At 34.3% G+C, this 14,640-nt stretch overlaps 2 protein-coding genes across 3 annotated transcripts; one reads left to right on the forward strand and one right to left on the reverse strand.

Annotated features, from left to right (window-relative positions):
• Positions 1 to 4,502: 4,502 nt before the first annotated feature.
• Positions 4,503 to 4,944, reverse strand: LOC133300716 (large ribosomal subunit protein cL38). The gene has a single exon (XM_061500293.1). The coding sequence runs from the start codon at positions 4,889 to 4,891 to the stop codon at positions 4,565 to 4,567; it is 327 nt and encodes a 108-aa protein (XP_061356277.1). The 5' UTR covers positions 4,892 to 4,944; the 3' UTR covers positions 4,503 to 4,564.
• A 4,908-nt stretch (positions 4,945 to 9,852) lies between these two features.
• On the forward strand, positions 9,853 to 11,961 carry LOC133300713 (uncharacterized). 2 transcript variants are annotated; one of them, XM_061500289.1, is made up of 4 exons: positions 9,853 to 10,680; positions 11,014 to 11,417; positions 11,451 to 11,498; positions 11,556 to 11,961. In XM_061500289.1, exons 1-4 carry the CDS (start codon positions 10,058 to 10,060, stop codon positions 11,759 to 11,761), a joined length of 1,281 nt encoding a protein of 426 aa, XP_061356273.1. In that variant the 5' UTR covers positions 9,853 to 10,057; the 3' UTR covers positions 11,762 to 11,961. The 2 variants fall into 2 exon arrangements, with proteins under 2 accessions (XP_061356273.1, XP_061356272.1); XM_061500288.1 differs by having other exon boundaries at positions 11,014 to 11,961.
• Positions 11,962 to 14,640: the final 2,679 nt, after the last annotated feature.

Genomic DNA, 14,640 nt, shown 5'->3' on the forward strand with positions numbered 1-14,640 from the left:
ATGGATTAATTGGTGGACTAGTCCCGCACTGATACCATACATTTTCAGTGTCATCAAGCTGATGTGGAGGGTAGTGTCGTATGACAAGCTGATAGGACTACATCAGACAATCTGACGTGGACATTGGTCCCATAATGAATCGATACGGGACTGATCCTGTATCTACCACCTACGAGTTTGACTGCATTACTATGGTAAAACATATCAAACGTGCTTTGACTGAGCAAATCTTTTACCAAACGTTCTTACTATGGTGCTTTTGCCATTACAAGCACAAGCCGGCGAAACGCAATTCAAACCAATGTTATTTAATCCGAATCGATTATTGACTTGGCTAGAATATTGAGTTATTGTGTCATCAGTTCAACCAGTGGATCACTGATTAAATCACATAACCCGGATAGATGTTTATAAATTTAATTTTATATTCAAAATTTCTTCATAATAACTTTTATGTTATCTAGCAAAATTCATAATTATGTATATTCATAATTATCCAAAATTATGTCTCACAACAAATGTGCGAACTAGTTTGCAAAAGAAGGTCTTGGCATAGAAGATAATATCGTCATCTTCAACCAGTCTCCTCCTCAAATGGTCAGTTTACTAGATGGGCATTTACTTGTTGTTCATAATAATAGAACTCTTGTATCTTTGTAATTATCCTAAGATCATAATTAAAAAAATATTAATATCACTTTCAAATTTTAAATTAACTCTTTGTAATATCCGGGGGAAAAAGTAAGTGGCGCTCAAAGCGCCAATGTGTATCGAGAATGACGCCTTAAGCGCCATGGTATATATATGGTTGGCGCCAGTAATGCCAAAGAAGGAAAAGAATAAATAGTGCGGCGCTTTTAGCGCCACGATGTGTGTGGGGGTGGTGTTGAAAGCGCCAGATATATAGATATTGGAAACCTCAATATTACTGAGATTTATCTCAAGTGCATTTGTTTTTATGCTAACCTTTATAGAGAGTAAACATGCCATTATGTGTAGCATTGGAGTAAGATTAAGTATCATGATTAAAGATTATGAGGACAATACAGAGTTCATAAATATCGTGTATACAAGTTTAGTTAAAGTTCCTACTTGATATAAAATAGTTTACAGAAAAGAAATTAATGTATTTGACTCAGTCATATCTATAATTAAATTTTAAGACTATTTTATCATATGCTTTATTTTATATCCGCTGCGTTAGAATCTCAGTATAATTCTCGTTCTTTTTTTTAAAATATAATTTAAGAAGCAATGCGATATCCTCCATGCTAGCCAATTATAGAGGATGTTATACTCTTCCCCTTATCTCTTATGCTTTCAAATTAGGGACATTGACCAATGTGCATTTTTTTGGAAAAAAAATTCTTGGAATGCCGCAGGGGTCAGAAATTTTGTCAAAATGACATGACTCCAAACTCGCTCATAGTTGTAGTGAGTTTCAACTGCCATACGGAAGAAGAAGAAGACAAACTCGTTGACAGTGGCAGCGAGTATAGACTACCATGTGGCAAAACAAGTCAACTCATTTTCGAAAAGCCATAACTTATGGCTCAGGTATTTTTTTTTTAAATTCCACGTAAATTTTTTAGATCAATGCACTGGAAGGATTATTTCGTAGTGTTGAAAAACGAAAATAAAAATAGTAATTAAATAACGTCATTCACAGATAGAGGTGGCAAAGCGGGTCTTTCGCCTCGCTTTTAATAGTGGGCTGAGAAACACATCCCGCCTTGCCACCTATAAGCCCGCCCCGCCGGCCCTCATATATTCTTTTTAAAAAGTTTCCTTTATTTCTTTTTTTCCTTTTTTTATTATTTAATTATAATTTTAACGTTTTATTCAGTTTGAGGTGTTGTTGCATTTTCTTTCATATATATTTTATTTTATTACACTAGTGCACTTTTTATGTTGTAATTTTTTGTTAATTTTCTTAATAATCTATACAAGAGAGAAGGGAAAAGCAAGAAAGTGAATAAAGAATAAGATGAACTTAAAAATATCGACTCTGAGATAAAATATTTTAAAACTAGTTTTACTTGAAATTGTCATTTATGAAATAAGTTTTTACCTAAAATTTTATACAGATAAGAATCAATTTTTCAATATATATAATTTTGTAAAGTTATGTTGTCAACTCAAAGCAATCTGAACTAAGCTACTTGTACCACCACCGTGACTAAGAGTAACCCCAAAACCCATTACTCTGTTCCACCTTGTTCTTCTTCTTCTCCTTCATGTGGGGTTCCTAGTGATAATTTAGAGGCGAGAAGACGCATATAAACCCACCAAAAACAGAGATTCCTGATGCCACAAGTCTGAGAGATCAATGGAGGTATGCCATTAGACAGTCAAACAAATGGTACTCTCACGCTTGGGGCATTGTCATTCTTGCTTGTGATGCCTTCTTTGCCCTTGGTTGGGCAATCAAGGGAGAGAATTGGAAAAAAAAAAAGGGGGGAGGGGGGTTTGGCGGGCTAATGAGTTGAAAAACTCAGTTCATCCCACCGAACCAAACGCATTTTGTCACCTCTATTCATAGAAATAAAATGTCAAACAGGGTATAAGAAAGCATTTTTTGATCAAATCCCCTCTAGGATTTGCCAGCACATAAATATCAAAAAGTTACGTTGAATAAACAAAGTCGTTGTCAATGGCAACAAGTTTAGTCTAATTGCGCTGCCAATGACAACAACTTTGATGACCTTAAAAAATGTGTCACCTGGTAAACCATACATGTTACAACTGTTAGTGAGTTTAGAGTCGTGGCATTTTGTCAAAATTTCTTACTTATGTGACATTTTGACAAAAAAAAAAAAATTTAAAAAATGGCACATTAGTCAATGTCCCTTCAAATTACAATCCAACTTACTTAGCATTTTTACTTTTCATTTCAATTTCACCCTTTTGAAGTTTAAATATTGAATAGTGTTTTATTTTTTGTGTGATTGATATGTATACATGTGAATTGAAAATGATACATTACAATTTAGGGATTTTGCATTTGATCATTTCTTAAAAAACAACATCATTTTGCTTTAATTTTTAAAAAAAAAGTATTCATGACCCAACGAAATTAACAAAAACCGTCCGCGTCACCTTTTTTATCAAAAACCGACTAAGTCAAACTGATTCTCAGTGAGTCGATTGCATGGTCAGTTTGTTGGCTAACTCAAATTTAAGTCAGTGATTCACTGGTCAACCCGGCTGGATTGAGCCAGATTTAATAATACTGTTCAAAACTCTAATTGAGTGATTGTTCTACTCTTGTTCGTAATTATAACTGTATTGTAATCACAATTTTTAGCGTATTCCCCGTCCCCAGTCATAAAAATAAATCAAGAATGCGATTCATTGAAAAGCATACAAAATTAGGCAAGCAAATACAGAGCCTTTCAATTTATTATTTGAGACTATCTAAATCTAAGAAGCACAGATGTCGCATTGGACTGGCGAATATAATGCTACACAGACATGAAAATGTGATAAATTTCTATAAAATATATCTCAATTGTAATATATATAAAATTATAATAAAAACAAATTATTCAATTGAAATAGATGTTAGCATTCTAAATATCAACATTAGTTAATGAATTATTATTATCATATTTTATTATTATATTATTGATATTGTTATAAATAAAAATTGAAAAAAAAAACAAAGGTAAAAAAATATCCACAAGTATGGTAAAAACATGGCTAATACGAATTTGATAATTATTTTGAACATTAAAGATAGCAATCAACTGAGTTAAGTCAATTCACTCAATAAGCAATGAAGCGGTCTGAAGATATCGCAGAATTGGCTCTAAATTGGATTAACTTGATATTAAAGCAACACCATTTTTTTGGGTTAAAACTGGTTCTTGAATTTTTATTTTAAATTTTTGAGGACAATTCCGTGCACGGTTCAAATCTGTGTCCTAACGAAGAATACGTATATTATTAATCACTAAACCACAACTAGATACTTCAATTATTCTTATTATTATTATACTGATTACATGCTCGTTGGTGCGAGTTCCGTTCAATGACATTACGTGCATAGATATAAAATAATTAATTTAGCATATTTTGGATTGAAGTGATTTTTATCACAGTATCAGTTATTAACAACGAGTTCACGACTTCCATCATCACCGTCCTAATTTTTAATAAAATTAAAAAAAACACAAAAAATGAACTTGTACATTATAAGATAGACCAATAATAAATTTGTGTTATATCCATGATTTAATATAAAATAATTAATTTAATCTCACCAGATTCCTTGAGATTTAGTGTTAAAGTGGCCCTTATCACACTCCATTGGTGCTTCCCAGATCCAAGTTTAATTTAACTTTTAAAGATTAAAAAAAAAAAAAGTACTAAAGCAGCACCAAATTTTCAACAAAAATATTTTCAAATATAAGAAAGTCGCGAGGCATCATCAGCTAGCACAAATCATTTTTGAATGAAAGCGAAAGAGGGAAAGAGTAGCTAGCAGAGCATCAGCATCATATCATATAAGGCTTCAACAAAACAGAAATTAAAAAGATAAGACGTCGTCAGTACCAATAGACTAGGGAGAGGGAGCAGCAGAAGAAGAAGCAGCAGTGGGAACGGGAACAGGAGATTCATCAGCGGAAATAACGAGAGTCCAATCAGGAGGTAGTGGAGGCAACGGTGGGTACACTGTGGGCTTCCGATTTATATCCCATGGCTGCGACTTCCGTGGCCTTGTCTTCATGTGATGCGCCGTCGCCTTCTTCTGTGGCCTCGACGAACACTCTATCACTAATCCTGATCCTAATCCTAATCCAACCTCACTTCTCCTTCCAATTGAACTCTTTCCCAATGAAGGAGCCACCATCGCCACCGGAGACCCAAATATCGCTGACACCGACATCCTTCTCTCTCTCTCTCTCTCTCTCTACGCTATCTATCACCTTCTCACCTCTCTTCCCTATCTCTAATTTGTTTATCTGCTTGGATATTTCTTAAATACCCAAATTGCCCTTCTCTTTGGGCCCAAAATTATAAAAAAGAAAAAGAAAAAATCTTAACGTGGTCTGTCCAAGGAGATAATAGGCTTTGAAGACCCAAATTGAAGGACCCTATTTCTATTTTAGGCCCAAATGATCTGCTTTCACCTGTTCTTCCTTCCTCTTTTGGGCTTGGCCTTCCAAAATGAATTTCACCGCAAGACATTCCACGAGGCCGCTAACCTCCTTTGCTATGGTTCGTTGTTCCTTCTACATTGGACTTACAGAAAATAAATACTTGGGGTATGTTTGGTACATAATATAAGATAAGGTCTCATAGTATAAGATTTAATTAAATTTTAATATTATCTAGCGTTTGACATGATATTGTATAAGATAATATCACCAATGTTTGGTAATGCACTATATAATACTAGATAGAAAAAAAAAATTGACAAAAATATCTTTCAATAATGAATTTATATAATTCTTTCAAATATATCATACGAGATTAATTTTTATAAAAATATGTTGATAGTGTGTCCAAAAAATATATTAATTTTTTTAAAAAAAGAAATATCCAATATTTTAAAAATTTACATATTGAAAAATTATTATTTATTTTAATATATAAAAATTAAAATAACATGTTAATTCTTGAGAATTGCATTAGTTAATACATCAACCCCACATAATCCTACCCTCCTAGACCTGATTAAGTTATACATCATTTTGATGTATTAAGGAATTCTACTGTATAAGCTTATACTTTACAATGGTCACACCAAATAACTAAAATGTCATAACGTATAGTATAAGCTTATACTATCAGGCCTTATACATCATATCAAACAGGCCCACAGAGCATGTTTGATGCACATGATAGGATAAGGCCTGATAGTATAAAACCTGATAGTATAAGGTCTGATTGTATAAGATCTGATTAAATTTTAATACTATCAAGTGTTTGGCATGACATTATATAAGATAATGTACTGTATAAGATAATATTATCCAGTATTTGGTAATGCACAGTATAATACTAGATAGGATAAAAATAAATATTTTTGACAAAAATACCCTTTAATAACAAATTTATATAATTATTGTAAATATTTATATGGAACAACTTCATGCTTTTGGATGATTTGGAAACACCAACAAAAAATGCATACATTACGATAGGACAACTTAAAAAATATGGAGTAACTTGACAGCATTGACCGCACAAAATGGATCTCGATCATAAGTGCAGTAAATAAAGAACAAGATGAAAAGATTCTCGCTGCTCGTTGAAACTTTTAACATCTATAAAGAAATTAAGCAGAGGCCATCATCAAGCAAACATAATAATTCAGCCTAAAATTTCTTATGCTCAATTGAACCTTCTACAATTGCAGTGAAGATGTCAGAGAAATAATACCAAGACAAAGAAATTCCATATATAAAATTCTATCCAACCCATCTCACAGAGAAAAAAATTCTACGTAAAATTTCTGAATCTCATTTAGAACCACATCACCCTTCTCAGATTTTATTACCTCCAAAATGCTTCCAAGAACATCACTTGCAAGTCCAGCTTTTAAGAAACTACCAGGTTCCTCTCCACCATCATGTATTAACTTCCCAATCTCTTTCAATGTGACTACACTCCCTGTTATGACTTTTGCAAAAATACGCCAAGAAACTCTGGTTGCTCTAGGGGTTATTGTTAACAGCATCTTCTAATGCAGTGAGAACGGATTCAAACTTAGCTAGCATAAAAAGGAATATCTCTCTGGCACATTTCATCAAATAGTTTAAGCATAACTTGGTAATACTCACACTTCGTATACAAACACATCAACGCTTTTGCAACAAAAACAGAGTCCAAATTCTCGTTTTTGATTATCGTCCATGTATCTGAAGACCCGATTGATGATGCAAAATTCGAATGCAAGCAGTTAAAACAGCAATAAAGGTGTATTCATTGGGGGTCAATAGAGGAACTTGTCATCTGGAAGAAGAGGTACAGTTCTTCTTGTTCTCGATGGGACTTGGAAAACCCAGAAATTAAAGCACGGTAAGAGACACGTGGAGGAAGAATAAGAGGTCATCGAGAGTTGAATCAGGAAAAAGGGTTTGTGGGGTTGAAACAAAATGGGTTTGCGAGGAGTGAAGGGGGTAGTTGAATTATTATTTTTTGAATTGAAAGTGCAGAAAAGAAAGGGATGACAACGTTAACGGCTACGACGGTGGCAATGCTGCTCTGGTGATAGCAGAAGGCTGATGGTGGCAGAGGGAGAAGAGAAGTGAGGGTCGAACGTGAATGGGTAAGAGAAGGGTAAAAAGGGAAGAAAGATATGGAACTAATACATCAAAACTTTATCAGGTCTAATCCCACCTCTGCAAGCCTGATTAAGTTATACATCATTTTGATATATTAAGGGATTATATTGTATAAGTTTATACAATATAATGATCACACCAAACAACTGAAAATATTATAATATATAATATAAGCTTGTACTATTATGTCTTATACGTCGCACAAAACATACTCTTAATGCCTCGTAGAGTTCTTATAAGGCTATAACAACCAGTACACTATTGTACTGAGTTGCTCATGATTCAGTGTTTTATAATAATATTTGACACTCATAATTGTTAAGAATTAATTTAAACAGTACTTTATTTTATTTAATTCAAGAAGGAGGTTATATCTTTAATCTCTTTTCGCTTATAATTTCTTATAACCAAATCTTAATCGTTAATTTCTTTCAATCTAACAGTTATAATTTATTTGGTCACATTTATTAATTCTTTATTTCAACTTGACAGAAATTAATTATTAAGATTTGATTGTAAGAAGTTATAAGTGAAAGATTATAAATACAACATTCATCTTGATTTAATCAATACTTAACTATAAGTAAAATGTATATATAGACAGCCGTATGTTAGTCACGTCTATTTTTGGAAGACGATTATTATCTTCTTATTTCAGCTTACACTTTCTTTTGAGAAGGCCAAATAGATCTAAATCAATCCTTCCATTTACTGCGAAAAGACTCTAGAGTAGACAAACATATATTATAAGCAAAACTACACTCACAAACACACAAAAAGGTATTGTAGAAGTAGAAGTAATGACAATTTTTTTTAACTTTGAAGTTAGTTATCCAAAAAACAGAGTAGGAACATAGATGTCTCACAGACCATTAAAATAACTCCACCTGTATTGTTTATTTGGTAAGTTAATATGTACGATTAACACTATTATAACTTGTATACAATAAGCCTGCCGTTCTGATCTTTTTTTAGAAGAGTTTAGTAATTTTTTTAATTTGTACACCCTAAAATTTAATTAAAAAAACAAACGTAGCAATCTAGCGTTATATGCCCGAAGTTTTATTTGTATGTAAATAGTTAAACAATTAAATTCCCTTGTCCGTTAATTCATTAGCCGTGATCAAACAATGTTTTAAAAGGGGCGCAAACAAAATCCACTTAATTACGTAACATTGCGAGAGAAACACATACGCACCCCTTTGTTATGACTCATTCAGATTTGGACTCACGAAATTTTCTTCGTTGAGTAAAAAAAAAAATTGTAGACCTTTCTTACACTCTTCCAATTAGCAGATTTTGCAGTGCCTCTTGGTTAATAATATATTAGACTGCAAGTTATTATATTTTGATTATTGACCCAAATAATAGTTAATGTTTTGAATTTGAGAATTTCTATATAAAGACACCCATATGATTTTAAAAAACCAAATTAAACTTGTTATTTTTTTATTTATACTTTTTATTCATAGAATAGAAGAATTTAATTTTAGTGAAAAGAGAAAATATAAATGGATTACTATCTCGATATTGTTTATATTTAGTTTATTTTTTCAATACGAAATAATATTTAATGTATATGATTTATTCATTAAATAAAAATATAAAAGTACAAATAGTAAAATCAAAAATAAAACAACAAGTTTTTAAATTTATGAAATTTGTATCAATTTAAAATGCTGTATATTACATAAAAAATTGTTAAATAATATGTTATAAATATCTCCCCAAAAAACGTGTTGTAATTTATATAGTGTAATTTTAAAAAATTTATGTATTGAAAAAAATTTGTACATGATTTTAATATAAAATAAAGGGTTTTGATTTTCTTATTTAGTAAAAAATAAGTATCTTATACTATAGGGTATAGAGTATAGACACATATTGTATAGACCTATATCTATTAAAAAAAATATTATACGAAAGTCAAAAGATCATTAATAGAAGGGAACAACTTTTTTATAAGAAAATATTTTTAAAAATAAATTATAAAAAAACAACAATAATAAATAATATTAGCAATAAAGTTATATTTTCTCTCCTCATTAAAAATAACGAAAAAAACTGAGTTACAAATCAAGAAAATTCCCATCCCCTCCCTATATACAATGAATAGATGTTATTAAATGTACACAGGTTGAGTGAAGAGCAACTCCACGTGTGGTGTGGCAGATGCCCTTCATGCATCCTCACCACTGCACTCACTAGTCCCTACCCTACGGATAAGAGAAAGTGAAGGGGTAATTGCGAGAATTTAGATGAACTGAATTAGTAAAAGATAAAAGTAGTAATAAATCCAAAGGGCTGTGTCCTAAGAGTGGTAACAGTAGCATAGCAATGCTGATATCAGAAAGAGTGGAACCCACTAAAGTGCATAGCAGGAGGGAGGGAGGGACCTCACCTCACAATAGATACCGCCAACCGGGGTTCCCCAGCCACTAGACTAGCGACACCCTGTACCCAGCTGTATCCCACCCCCTGTTTATCCCCTTTTATCTTCTTCTTACCTTTTCAATCTCAACTCAACTATTTCAATTCTTCCACCCGCACCCACAACACTAACACAAAAACGCTTGCTTACTTCTTTTAGGTTAACCAAAACGCAGCTACTCTACTCTTATCACATGAACCCACCACTCAACTCCAACGCCAACAACAACAACAACAACAACAACGTGATGTTGCTTCCGCTACATGCGTACCTCCTCACGCAGTAGCATTATTCCTTGTTTTCTCGCAAACCCAAACTTGTTTGCTCCGCCATGGATCCTTGCCCTTTCGTGCGCCTCACCGTCGGTAACCTCGCCCTCAAGATTCCTGTTGCTTCCAAGCCCGCTCGCTCCGTCGTTCACCCTTCTTCCTCTCCATGTTTCTGCAAGATCAAACTCAAGAACTTCCCTCTTCAATCCGCTGTCGTTCCCTTCATCCCTCCTGATAGCAACTTCCATGACTCTCAGGTGCAGCCTATCGCTGCCACCTTCCACCTTAGCAAGTCCGATCTTGACAGACTCGCCGGAAAATCCATCTTCGCCGGGAAGCTCTGCTTGAAAATATCGATCTACACTGGCCGGAGGGGCACTACCTGCGGCGTCAACTCCGGGAGGCTGCTGGGAAAAGTTTCCGTGCCGTTGGATCTGGCGGGAACGGTATCGAAGACTACAGTGTTCCACAATGGGTGGATTACGGTGGGAAAGGAAGCCAAACGCTCTTCCGCACAGTTTCATCTGAATGTGAAGGCCGAACCTGATCCCAGATTCGTGTTCCAGTTCGATGGCGAACCAGAGTGCAGCCCCCAAGTTTTCCAGATCCAAGGCAACATTTCGCAACCGGTCTTCACCTGCAAGTTCAGTTTCAGAAACACCGGTGACCGGAATCAGCTTTCCAGGTCCGTTCACTTCATTTTTCATATTAATCATTTAGCCTAGCTTAGATTATGTTTTAGGCTAGATTCCAAAAATTAGCAGAAAGCGAATACCGTTCTGTTTTAGCAAATTACTACTATTTGTACACATTACACGCACTTTACTCTTTATAGACAAGGAGAAAAGAAATCTGAAGTAGAATTGAATATCTCGATAGTATGTTAATAATTTGAATGCGGTTGCTTGTGAGTTACCCTCAATTCTGAGTTAGTTGGTTTTGAAAGTTGTTTTCGGGGATTCGAATAACCGTTTCTGTTGAGTGCTTGTTAACGTTACGGTTATTCTGTTTCGTACAGGTCGTTACAGTCAGAGCCTGGTAATTCTAGAAGCTGGTTAAGCTCGTTTGGAAGTGAGCGCGAGCGCCCGGGGAAAGAACGTAAAGGATGGTCCATAACGGTTCATGATCTTTCAGGATCGCCGGTAGCGGCAGCTTCTATGGTCACGCCTTTCGTTGCTTCACCCGGTTCAGACCGGGTCAGCAGCTCCAACCCTGGCTCCTGGCTCATTCTTCGCCCGGGCGATGGCACCTGGAAGCCCTGGGGGAGACTCGAGGCCTGGCGCGAACGCGGCGGTTCCGACGGCCTTGGTTACCGCTTCGAGCTCGTACCGGACACCAACGGCGGCATGAGCGCTGCCGGTATAGTCCTCTCCGAGTCCACGCTGAGCACTAACAAAGGAGGAAAATTCGTGATCGACTTGAGCAGCCGCGGCGCAGCCTGCGCCGGCGGAGGAGGATCAAACGGCCGCGCAACGCCGGGGAGCGCGACGTCGCCTGTGTGCAGTCCGAGAAGCAGCGGTGATTATGGTTACGGGCTTTGGCCGTATTGTATGTACAGAGGTTTCGTGATGTCGGCGAGCGTTGAGGGTGAGGGAAGGTGCAGCAAGCCTACGGTGGAAGTGAGCGTGCCACACGTGAACTGCGCGGAAGATGCGGCGGCATTTGTGGCTTTAGCCGCTGCCGTTGATCTTAGCGTGGATGCTTGCAGGCTTTTCTCTCAACGGTTGAGGAAGGAGCTCTGCCAACAGCAGGATTTGCTTGGCTGATTCCGCAGTTTTCTCTCTGTCGTTTCATGCTTTTGCCCCTGACGTTTTTTTTAAATTTTTTTTTTAATGGGGTTGTTGGAGTGAGGCATTTTTCTAACTAACAAACAATTTACAGGCTGTACAGGGATGAGAGTGTTAGAGTGGGCGCTTTGTATTCACGTGTGGCTTTTCATTGATTTTCTCTCCGTTTTTTTCGTCAATTATGGGAAATCAAGAAAAAGCTTTTTCTTTTATTTTTTAATTCTCAGCAGCACTATTGCTGTGACCCATCAGTCACTCATGTGTTTATACTCTCTTTTTTCCTTTTTGTTTTTCGTGTATCTTTTGAGTAATTTGAACTGTAAGTACCGGTAATCTTTGAATGTGTCGGTTTGTCAATAGATAGCTGGCAAGTGGCAACCTATTACTGTTAGTTATTGTTGTTTAGTATTGAAGTTTCTGTGAGAAATTTATGATTAAGAAAAGAAAAAAATTGATAAAATCAGAAAGATAGATGGGTATTTAGTAAACTGCAACTAGGGGGCGTTTGGTTAATGGAGAATTTTTTTGAATATTAGGGAAATAGAATTGATAGGGAAATGGCAAGAAAGTTAGATAAAGTGAGATAGATAGAAAAATGTTAAAAAAAGTTGTTTAGTGGAGAAAAACTTTACGGGGTGTTTTGCTTCATTTTCCTAGCTATATTTGAAAAATCACATACAAATTGCCTTTCCTAACATTAGATTTTCCTAGCTATCTATCACAAAATGCTGAAATCTATGCAAATGACTTAGATGGGGAAATTGAAGGAAACCGTGAACCAAACATGACTGTTTTGCTTTCCCACTTTCACTTGCTTACACATCCTCAAGAATACCCCCAACCAAAAACCACCCTAATGTTTTTTGCATTTGCTTTAGGAAAATGAGGTTTGATTTTTTAACGAGAATTGAATTTTCATGCTGTGACTCAACTAGTTGCGAGTTTTACATTTATTACAAAGAGAAAAAGAAATAAAAAGTTCTGCATACAAATCAAAGGGTTATAATATGATGCAATTTGAGAAAATATTTTTTCTAAGAAAATATATATGAAATATGGGAAATAATTATCTCATGGATGTTGCATGAGATAATTATCTCATCCAACAAAGATAAGATAGTGAGATTCATGCAACAGAGACATAGTAACGCGATGTATTATTTTTTTATTGAAAAAGTAATGGATCACACTGTCTTGTCTCTGTTGTATGAAATAAATAGTCCTATGAAATATTTATTCATTTATTTACTTTTATCATTAAATAAAATGGATAAAATGTAAACTACAATTTTTTCGAGGGTTCATATAAAAAATGTTAATCGATTTGTTTGAATTTTTTAATTCATGTAAGTGTCCTTAATTTTGGTAACTAATTTGGGCAAAAAAAAAGAAGTTAAAATATTGCAATTTAAATAAAAAAATTATGAAATTATAGCAATTTAAAACCTATTTACAAAAGTATAACAATGAAATTGGCGCAACTTGTTGCACCAAAATTTGGGTGCGACTCACTCGGGGATGACGTGGCAAAAAAATTTCAACCTGACACCCAAATCCAAGGGCGACAGGGGTGCATGCATGGCTCATCTGAGGTATGGCACACAATTTTGGAAGTTATAACTTTGGGCTCTAATGTTCAAATCAGATATATATTTTTTATTCTACGTAATTTATTAAAAAAATTACACAAATTATCCATAATCTTCAAATCCTACTCATAATGCAAAGATCCTAATAGTGTATAAAATTCTGGGATACAATATCTACTTTCAATGAGTTGAATAAGCTTTACATAATCTCCTTTCTCCATCACGATTATTTGATAATGTTGGATAGTGAAAAATAAGAATAAGAATTAAAATTATCATTCACAGATATAAAATATGTCAAATGGGCACACAGGAACATTTTTTTGAAAAAACAAAACAGGTATTTAACAGCGCGTAGATCTCAAAAAGTTACATGAAATATAAAAAAATATCTGATTTGGACACCCCAGCCAAAAATTATGGTCTTCACAAGTTTTACGGTAAAACTTCCAAACTTTTGTGCTACGTATCCTGATGAACTTATAGTTGGCCCATTGTACATGGTCCAAGTCCAACCATTGATTCAAGAAACTCGTAGTCAACTAGAATTGTGGCTTAATAAATATGACCCAATTGTTGAAAGAGACAATAATTTAAAATATAAAAATTACAATCGAATCCATGTCCCAGTAAAACAGTTGATGTGATTGTGATTTGTTTGGGAAGAAAAAAAAAGCAACATATTTGGCACGATTTGAGATTAAAGATTTGGGATGTATTTTGAATTATTTATTTGTAATTTTTTATTTATTTTTAGATGTTAATTAGTGTTATATGTATTTTAGGAAGTTTTATTATTTTTAGAATTTTAGATTTTAAATTTTGAATCAATTTGTAATTAGTCTATAAAAGGGTGCTTATGACTCTTATTCTAGGAGTTGAATTTTGTTATTTTGATAATTATAAGGGTTCACTTTTCTACAATTAATGTAGATAACTTATCTATAGTGAGCCCAAAACGACGTTGTTTTTAGGCAGAAATCAAAGTATTTTTGTAATTATAATTTTTTTCACGGTTATAATAATCTTTTTCATTATAATTTTTTAATTTTTCAATCCAAAACGACGTCGTTACTTATCTACATTCACTTTATAAACATTAAAGCCTAATTATAATTGAAAATCAGAGGGTTACTCTTTTATGAAATCATAATTTTCTGTTTAGCCATTTTTTCTATGCGCTTTCGACATCATATCCTTAGGTGAGTCGTGCCGGACTGCACCCCTATTACGTAATTGGTTGTTACACATTCATAAATAGGTTTTAAA

Source organism: Gastrolobium bilobum, unplaced genomic scaffold (assembly GCF_033153095.1).
Source record: "Gastrolobium bilobum isolate Gb01-03AN ecotype WA unplaced genomic scaffold, APGP_CSIRO_Gbil_v1 utg7932, whole genome shotgun sequence".
Taxonomy (NCBI): Eukaryota; Viridiplantae; Streptophyta; class Magnoliopsida; order Fabales; family Fabaceae; genus Gastrolobium; species Gastrolobium bilobum.